The sequence below is a fragment of the Buteo buteo genome, chromosome 14, assembly GCF_964188355.1.
Source record: "Buteo buteo chromosome 14, bButBut1.hap1.1, whole genome shotgun sequence".
NCBI lineage: Eukaryota > Metazoa > Chordata > Aves > Accipitriformes > Accipitridae > Buteo > Buteo buteo.
In genome coordinates, this window is record NC_134184.1 from 11,635,948 (window position 1) to 11,646,461 (window position 10,514).

General features: G+C 36.1%; 1 protein-coding gene across 1 annotated transcript; it reads left to right on the forward strand.

Annotated features, from left to right (window-relative positions):
- The first annotated feature begins 589 nt into the window (after nt 1–589).
- SLITRK6 (SLIT and NTRK like family member 6) lies at nt 590–6,688 on the forward strand. The gene is made up of 2 exons (XM_075045824.1): nt 590–707; nt 3,998–6,688. The coding sequence occupies exon 2, from the start codon at nt 4,013–4,015 to the stop codon at nt 6,536–6,538; it is 2,526 nt and encodes an 841-aa protein (XP_074901925.1). The 5' UTR covers nt 590–707; nt 3,998–4,012; the 3' UTR covers nt 6,539–6,688.
- Nucleotides 6,689–10,514: the final 3,826 nt, after the last annotated feature.

Consider the following 10,514-nt stretch of genomic DNA (forward strand, 5'->3'; position numbering starts at 1 on the left):
AACAGACCTTAAGCAGTCTAGAAGACATTTAGCTGAATTTAACTTTCCGAGGTTCACTTAGATAAGGGAAAAAGGAGGTGAGAGAAATTGCAGGAGGAGGAGGAGCTGATCTGTCTCAAGGTGGAGCTGTATCTTGTATTAAATGACATTGGCAGATTAAAGCTCTCTGGTGGGGAAGGGCTTAAAGGCTGAGTCAAAAGCCAAGAAGTCTCTTTATTTACGCCTACCTCCCAGCCCCTGGCAATCTGACTAATAACAAACTGAGCTAACAAGAAAGACTAGAAAGAGCAGAGAGAACACAGAAGCAGCTTGGATCTAAAAATCTGACAAACCAAGTGATCAAGTCAAGCTCTGCTGAGCATCTTGTTTGTTTACTGCATCCAAATGCTTGCAAACAGTTAACTATATGCAGAAAAGTCAGCATAGCTGTGAAGTATGCTGTGAATTTTAATTGAGGAAAAAGGACAACTGCTTACAGGATGGTCTAATGTGCACGCTGCCTGGAAGATTTTTTCAGTCGAACTCTTTGTACTTTGTGTTCTGAACAAGGATTTTAACTTTATGGAGCTGTAGTATTACCAGAGCATGCAACAAAGTGAAACTCAGAAGAAAGTGTGCATTTTTCACAGGGAAAAATTACATCGCATTGAAACAGCTGCTCCAACTGTGCATTACTGAGTGTTTCAGGGAGTGTTACTGCTGTACAGGTAAGAAAGATTCCAGTTAGTTAATGAGCTTAGCAAATGAGGAATTAATTTCTCAGTTCCAGTTAAATTTATTTTTCTGCATGACTTTGTATAACATTTATGTTATACGATGGCAGTTTATACTGTATTTCAAACAGTCTGCCAGGTACATTTATTCAAACTGCCAACTGTTTAGAATGTGTGTATTAAGGAAACACTGATTTGAGATCCCTTGAGGGGGGAGGAATGGGTGTTTGCTTTTATTTCCTGAAGTGCAAGAATGGTCTTAAATGCATCATCTGACTGTGATTCCCTTCAGAATTTAATAAACAATCCTGAAGGCTTTTAGAAATTACGAATTCTTAGCTTGAGGCTTTGAAATTCTTCAACATGCATTTTTAAATAGCTGAATTAAAACAACCAACCAACCAAAACCCCAAGTACAATGAAACAAGCTATTTCAGTGTTTTAAAAACACATTGATTATTACTTGTCAAGCATGTGATGCCTTTGCTATAAGGTGACTACTTCTGGAAGTATTCAACTTTGCCTCGTAGAAAGGACTGTGACATTTTTTAGTCTTTTAGAATTCCTCCTGCAAAAAGCTTAGAGTATGCAGTTAGTAGTGACTTACATGAAAGCAGATAAAATGAACAAACTTAAGTTACCACGTAGAATTTGCTGAAAAACCTCCCCACATGAAACAGAAAAAGGTCAGCTTTGTCAAGTCTTTTTAGATTAAATTTTGTTTTATTCTGAATTCTTTCAGTTAAATGTTGATCATCTGTTACTTGAAAGCAGTTTTTATTTTACAATAGTAGCCCACCGAGAGCTTCATTACATATTCCTAAGTGTTCAGACCAAAAAAAAAAAAAAACCTGGAAAAAGGAAAAAACAGAATACAACTCTCCTATTATTTTTTGTTATGTGTATATGTGTGTGTGAGAGTTCTGGCAGTGCTGCCCACAGAAGTATGACGATGATTAAAATGGGAATGTTTTCCAATTGGTTACAAATGTTGTTACTTTTATCTCTGAGAGGAGGGCATTCATTTTTATAACCTAATTTCTCCCTATGCATTAGAATGCAAAATGTTTTTCAGATTTTTTTTTTTCCATTTAATTTTGCTCAGGGACTTTATAAGTGCAGTTTGAATTTGGTGCAGACTGAAGCTGGAATTCCTGCAGAAATAAAGTCTAATTAGTCATACAATAGGTTTGAAGCTGGCATCTGTGTTTAGAGCCTGCATTTTTTACCTTGGGTCACTGGAAAGGATACTGACGCATGTAAAGCAAGAATAACTCTCCAGCGTAATATGATCCCAGAATTATTCTGCACACTTCAGAATAACATCTTGACATGTTGTGTCTTATCCAATACTTCTTGGGAAAACAAACTTAAAGACATATATATTAAACATAGGCAGCTGGAGTTCAAGAAATGTTATATGAGACAACAAAATTATTTGTTCTACTGAAACAAAGATAAAAGGTCATGTTTTTAGGGACACTTTTTCTCACACTGTGAATTGCACTTACTACTTCTAAACACATACATCTATTCCCACTTATCAGGAACTACTAATGGAGAAAAACATAATTCGCTGTGCACACATTTGCTGTTGCATTTGTGTGAGTGTGTGTGTAATACTCATACCACAGCACTTAAGTGCTTGCATATATAAATCTTTGCAATCCATTTTAAGGGAAGCCTTGAGAAATAGTGTTTCTTGTAACAAAGGTACAAGATAATTAAAATAAGTATTGATGAGATACCAAGTCATATGACCACACTGTAAGAATGTTCATGCATGTAATTGAATAGATTCTTGTAAAAGGTTCTAATCTTTCAGAAATTAACACTTCAGCTGGTTAATTGTGTAGTGACATTCTGTACTCCATGTTTCACTAGCTTACTCTGAAAGACCAAGTGACATTTATTAGATGGATTATTTAAGAAATGTGCTTAGTTCAGTCCTAGAATAAATAGCGCACCCCAAAAAAGTTTTTGTGTTTTAAATCATCCATTCCATTGTAAGGCTTTTTTTCTTTTAGGAAATGTGGAAATATTTAATTAAAGATTATAAACAGTGATTTCACTCCATCTCATATATCAGAAATTACCATTGTTCTTGCTAATTAGACAGCCTTGACAGAAAGAAACAGAGAATCTTCAAATGGAGTGTAGCATAAATTAATTCAAACCAATGATAATAAATGCTTGATTTCAACATGTAAATTTTGCTTGTGACTCCATAGTTGAACTGTAATGATGCATTTATCAGGTATCTCAAAGCTCAAGATCAGCTTGACAGATGATAATTTATATTACGTAACATATGGATGATACTGGTGATCATTTTTAACTCGTAAAGCACAGTTAGTTGAATATACCTTTCAGAATTTTTGTTGTAATTAATGATTATAATAATTGGAAGGAATCTAATAATTAATCTAAAAAAAAAAGTTTGCCCCTTGCCTACCTGTTTCTTCTGACATGTACTGCATTGTCAGTTCTCTCTTCTTTTCTATTTTTATTGTATACACAATTATTTTATGTATATTATATACGAACATTACACTACTATGTGCTGTGTTCCCACTGTCACTAAATATCCACAATCTATAAAATGTGCATTAAAATTTAAGAAAAGAAAAAGAATTACTTTGTCTACTTCCTTTTCAGTTTGGGGGTGCAAGGATTGCAGAGGAAATATCTTTTGATTTACGTACATAATGCAGAACCAAAGGAGAAATTCCTTTTATCGTGACTGAATGGGCTTTTGCTCACAACACATTGTTGAACCAAACTAAATCTTATTTCTTCTCTTCAGCAGCTGGACACCATTAAGTTGAGCTTAGCAAGGTACTTTTAAAATTTACAGTGTTATATGGTGACACAAAGCAACAATCCAAAATATTATATTAGCCTTGATAAAAGTTACTCAGGGCAGTAACTTGTTACTGCTGTCCACTCGCAAAACATTCTATATGGTATATAAATAAAGACAACACACTCTTGGTTATCTCCTACTTTCATGTATCAACGTGAGAGTACTGAAGTACTCCCTTTATGACTGTTTATTGATTCAGTACATTAAACTAAATCTATTTTTATCTGCTTAGAAAATCATCCAAATGTTTTGCATAATATAATACTGCTTGAAAGGTGAGGTAGCTCAATGACAAGTACTAGGAATGGTTATTGCTCCCCCCACCCCAGAAAAAAAAAATCAAATAGAATCAACCCTGTGAAATCATGACTCTATTACTTTTCCTTTTTCCTTTTTTTTCTTTTTTTTTCTTTTATAGAATCTGCTAGGCAAGATGAAGCTCTGGATTTTTATTCTATATTCAGTTGTGGTTGCATCTGATCCTTTCCAGTCACAGCCTTCTTTTTCTTCAGTGAGAGGATCTTGCCAGAGTTTGTGTTTCTGTGAAGAAAAGGATGAGACCGTGATTATAAACTGCGAAGAAAGAGGCATCAAGATGGTATCAGAAATAAATGTCCCACCATCACGGCCTTTCCATCTTAATCTGTTAAACAATGGCCTGACTATGTTGCACGTGAATGATTTTGCTGGCCTTGTGAATGCTATCTCTCTTCATCTTGGTTTTAATAATATTGCAGATATTGAGCCTGGGGCTTTCAATGGTCTCAGCCTTCTTAAGCAACTTCATATCAATCACAATTCTTTAGAAACACTTAAAGAAGATACATTTAATGGATTGGAAAATCTGGAGTTTCTTCAAGCAGACAACAATTTCATCACAGTGATTGAAGCAAGTGCCTTTAGCAAGCTCAACAGGCTTAAAGTGCTTATTTTGAATGATAATGCCATTGAGTATCTTCCTCCAAACGTATTTCGTTTTGTGCCATTGACCCATTTAGATCTTCGCGGAAACCAGTTACAGACACTGCCCTATGTTGGCTTTTTGGAACATATTGGTAGAATACTAGACCTTCAGCTGGAAGACAATAAATGGGCCTGTAACTGTGATTTGCTGCAGCTGAAGATATGGCTAGAAAACATGCCTCCTCAGTCAATAATAGGTGATGTTGTATGCAATAGTCCTCCAGTTATCAAAGGCAGCATCTTAAGCCGGTTGAAAAAAGAATCACTTTGTCCCACTCATCCTGTCAATGAACTTGAAGATCCTTCAGGGTCACTGCCCTTGGTTGTAACGACCTCTATTAGTGTTAGTCACCTATCAACTAAGGTGATTCCTATCCTGAAAGCTCCTACTAAAGAACCAAGTTTAACGCTTCATACTTCAAAGCCTACTACTCAGTTTCCAGGAATCTATTGTCCCGTCCCCTGCCACTGCACCAGCCATATGCTCTCAGGAGTTCTCATGCACTGCCAGGAGCGAAATATTGAAAGCTTGTCTGATTTAGGGCCCCCTCCTCCAAATCCTAAAAAGCTTATTCTAGCTGGAAACATTATTCAGACATTACTGAAATCAGATCTTGTGGACTACGCCAGCCTAGAAATGCTTCACCTGGGGAACAATCGCATTGAAAACCTTGAGGAAGGATCCTTTATGAATCTGACTAGACTGCAGAAATTATATCTTAATGGCAATCACCTTACAAAGTTAAGTCAAAATCTATTCTTTGGCCTTCAGCACCTTGAATACTTGTACCTTGAATATAATGCTATCAAAGAAGTTTTGCCAGGGACATTTAATGCAATGCCAAAACTTAAGGTCCTCTACTTAAATAACAACCTTCTGCAGACTTTGCCACCCCATATCTTTTCAGGTGTTCCACTAGCCAGATTAAATCTGAAAACAAACCAATTTGCTCATTTGCCTGTGAGCAATGTCTTGGATGAACTGGATATGCTGGTACAAATTGAACTTGAAGACAACCCCTGGGACTGTACCTGTGATTCAGTTGGGCTGCAAAAATGGATACAAAAACTGAGTAAGAATACAATGATGGGTGATATTTTTTGTAAATCTCCAGGACACCTAGCAAAAAAAGAATTGAAATCTCTGAACAGTGAAGTCTTGTGTCCAGGTTTAATAAACAGCCCTGCCCTACCAACTCATGCCAGTTTTGTAGTTGTGACAACTTCTTCTACTACTACCAACACCGCAGACACCATCCTGCGATCCCTTACAGATGCCGTCCCACTTTCTGTTCTAATATTAGGACTTCTAATTGTGTTTATAACTATTGTATTTTGTGCAGCAGGAATAGTTGTTCTTGTTCTGCATCGGCGACGAAGATGCAAAAAGAAACAAGCGGATGAACAAATGAGGGATAGTAGCCCAGTTCACCTTCAGTACAGCATGTATGGGCATAAGACCACACACCACCACACAACGGAGCGCCCAGCCGCAACTCTCTATGAGCAACGTATGGTTACTCCCTTGGTTCAGGTCTACCGCAGCCCATCCTTCAGCCCCAAGCATACTGAGCAACAGGAGGAGGGAAGTGAGAAGGAAGCTAACGATTCCAAACAACTCCGCCGAAGTCTCCTGGAAAGAGAGAACAGTTCACCTCTTACAGGTCCAAATGTCAAATATAAGGCTACAGATCAATCTGCTGAATTTCTGTCTTTTCAGGATGCCAGCTGCTTGTATAGAAACATTCTTGAAAAAGAGAGAGAACTGCAGCAACTAGGGATCACGGAATACCTAAGAAAAAATATTGTCCAGCTCCAGCCTGACATGGAAGTTCATTATCCTGGAACACATGAGGAGCTGAAGCTAATGGAGACACTCATGTACTCCAGGCCAAGAAAGGTTTTTCTAGAACAAACTAAAAATGAGTATTTTGAACTCAAAGCTAATTTACATGCTGAGCCTGACTACCTGGAAGTCCTGGAGCAGCAAACATGAAGTGATAATACATTGGGCTGGGGCCACATTTCTGTAATTCTATTTTAAGTTGGAACCATTGTAAATAAAAGTGCCTTATAATAACATGTCAACAGTCAGAACTTAAGCACAGCAGTAATCCTAGCAAAAAAAACTCAGGGATCACTGTGGGAAGCCATGGGTTTGTGTGCAGGCAATATGTCTCACCCCAAGTTAAACATGAACTTTGTGTGATTGAACTGTGGGAGGAAGATTGCCTATTGCAATATTCCTCAACATTTTAAAAAGGTGTGTATGGCACTCTCCATTCTGTACCTAACCTATGGAAAAAATATTTGTTACCTTTACTCTTTCTTTTTTCCCTCAGTTTAATTAGATTCCTTTTAAAAAAACCACCTGTGTTTGTAGTTATAAAGTTAGAGTGTATTGGTTAGGTTAGTACATGCACTGCATACATGACCGTTGTCTACAACTACACCTAACATACCCTTATAATAAATATGAAAGGATTTGAAATGTTGTCATACTAAATGTCAGTTAAAAAAAAAAAAAAAAAAAAGAAAATATTTTTGTGTATGCACCCAGAGCCTGCAAATATTTAAGAATTTTACACAGAACTTCATCGTGTGCATTCTGTATCAGTATGTGGAAGGAAAAATATGTAACTATGTTTACCCAACATCTTCAACAAAGAAAAAAACAAGCCTTTTGTTACTTTCCCTATCTGATAGCTTTACCTAAGTTTGGACAATCTTTTCTTGAGCTGCTGCTATAAAATATTGTGCATCACTGGTGTTTCAACTCATAATCCTGGGCAATTTGAAAAGCTACTGAGAATCAGCTGTAAATATGTTACTGTGTTTAATAAGTTTGATTTTTTTTAATCTTTCTCTCTCTCTATATATAAATAACTTCTGTGCTGGCTTTAAATATTCTTGGAGGAAACGAATTTGCTATGGCTAGGAACTTCCAAGCGCAAATACAGGTCCTTTACCACCCTACCCAAAAGCAACTCCCGGTCAGAATAACTGCAACAATACACACACACACGAGGAAGATTAATAGTATTTAGCTGTTTGTACAAAAATATGTTATATTTTCTGAAATTAGAAGAAAATAAAGTGTTGTGGGAAAAATAGGTAAAAAAAGTAGAACACTGCAGGTTTATTTTTGCAATGAATTCTAGCTAGATTTATATTTACTATTTATTCTGTATAATTTTGTATTTTTTTTCAACTCACGAGAAAAGAAAAAGCTTATTCCTGGCTGCCTTTCAAGCAAATCAAGGAACTGTTCTCTAACAATGAAAAAGATAAAAAAGAGTTTTTTAAATGTCTTTTTTCTTAAAGGTAACTTTTTAAAGAAGGCAACAAATTCTGCCTGCGCAAGTTTAGAACTGTTTTGGAATTAAACACAATGCTTCTCACTCTTGTCGTGTGGACAGAAGCATCTTGTCCAGAACGCAGTAAGGCCATTCAATTTCTGTGCATGACTGACATGGTGCCAAAACACAAATTCTGACCTGCATTTATCTTCCTCAAAGAAAATCTTTTGTAAACTGACTATGCATGAACTTTTTTTTTTCCTAATTTCTATTTCTAGAGTGAAAGATCAGCTTAGTTACTACATGTCTGCATATGTATGCTAAACTTAGCATTGAAGTCTTGATAAACTCAAAGTAAAAGGATATATTCTTTAGTTCAGTTTACTGTTGATGTCTTACCTATTTGTATATACAAATGTGAGCTCTTCATATTCTTTGTACATACGTTTCTGACAGAAAATTTTCCTATACTACATACGAAAGTCAGATTCTCAGTTCTTTCAAATTTGCATAGAGATAATGACTTTGATGGTGCTATACTAATTTCTGTAATTTGAGGATCTGACCAGATGTCTCTGTTAAAAAATCAACTTCCTTATTAATATTTTTGAGGTATCATCAGTTTGCTATGGAAGTCAAAGTTGTTGACTTCCAAAAATCAAAATGTCAGTTATTAGAGAATAAGTATTATTTCCTCTTTCTATGACTGAGAATAATTTAGTTCAGAAAGCCTGTGTATTTAGGAGGATTAGGCAGAGGAAATCTGGTGACGACATATTTGTTTCATTGCTAGTTTTATTCCAGACAAGTAAAGATAATGCTATGTATTACTTATGCAGGTAAGGGTGAGACGAAAGCAAAAATGCAGCTACATTAACTTTACATTAACTTAGGTATCTAGTATTATTTTAGCTGTTCTTGCATATTCAGGGCATGCAAATGGGCTTCATGGACATGCCATAGAACCTATGGAAACCCATGCCCTGATCTGAATGAGCAACTGGAGCCCAAGTGGGATGGCTTAGAGCATCAAAATGACACTAGATGTCTACATGTAAACTATTTAGTTTCACACACAAAAAAAATATAAGTAACTTTATTATTTGAAATAATTAAGGTTCAATGAAAAATCAAATTCAGTCAATGGAAGTGATAGTAGAAAGCTTTGAATATTGAATCAGACCTGCTATTATTGTTCTTTTTTGAATTCTCAGAGATCTCAAATCGATGTAGAGAAAAGAAACAGAACAAAAATGTACATGGCACTTGATAATAGAGTTTAGTATTTCAGTGTCTTTCATTTCAGTAGTTATTTCCATTAGTAAAAAATGGGTGTAAAAATAATACCCAGCAATTGGCAAGATGCAGAGAAATGATGATTCAGGCCCTTAGGCTTAGATTTAAGAGAAATAGCTTCAGACTACAGACAATTGCCACATGCACAGATGTCACTTTGCTTAGCTGCTAACAGTTGCTTGGCAGAATGTTAAGGACAACTGTATGGCAAAACATTCTTCTTCGCTGCGGTCTCAAAGCATCAGAAAGAAGAGTGAGCTAAATTCATGTCAAAGCAACTCAGTAATACAGCTGTATCAGAGCATTACTCAGCAGAATTAAAGAGAGCTTTAGCTTTTAGCTTTCCCTCAGCAGGGAGATTCACATCATTCATTATATAAGGGCAACTGTACTCTGTGTCAGTGTGTAACGCTGCAAGTGGTTTCGCAGTATCCAGAAATCACTAGAATGTGGCATGTCATCCACTTCCCTATCATCTGTCCCTACTGGATGCCATGTAGTGATACGTTGTATGACAAGGAGACAGGGGTCTGCCCATAGCCTTACAACTTAATAACATTCTCAGACAGTGATTTTCCAGCTATGAGGAAACTTTATATTGCCATAACAAAAAGGGATAAGAATTTGGCCTTATAAGTTTATTCTTCAGCAGAAGAATATCGATATCTGCTGATAAAAATAAAATAATGACATAAGGAAGGTATCATGTACAAAGAAAGAAGGATGCAATATCTTTTTCTAAAAGTTCCTTGGAACATTTTCATTATTACAATTAGAGATGTGCACTTAATGTTATTGGTGTTTGCAGAAAGTTGGGAGGGATAGTCAGAATTTTTTTTGTTAAAAGCATATTCTCTTTTTTCTTTTTTTTTCTTTTTTTTCCTCAGTGACAGGCACAGTTAGAGTGGTTTGATACATTTCACTTAGCTAGAATAATGGAGGTTGGAAGGCAAAGTATATTTGACAGTCTGCAACAAAGTGGATCCGTTTTTCTCCTGTCAGCACGATAGTTTAATTGAGTGCGAGAACAGTGCTTCGTCAAGCACACTGGTGTACATGGCAGCTATGTTATTGCTGTTAGGGTACCTCAAGGTAACCAACACTACCATTTTTCCCCTCACATTTGAGTGAAGAAAATATATTAAATAACACTATAGACCTCTTCCCTAAATAAACAGATATTAAAGCAATTTATTGCACTTTTTTATTTTAAACTGGTTTTCTCCTTTGAACTTCATAAAAGCCAAATGTATTTCTCTTTCTTTTTTCTTCCTGTTACAGGTATTTTTCATGCAGACTCTTAATACTGATACTTGAATATATTACCTGCAGTGAGGCCTCTCCAAGTTTCTGAACAGAATAATAACAAACCCCCAT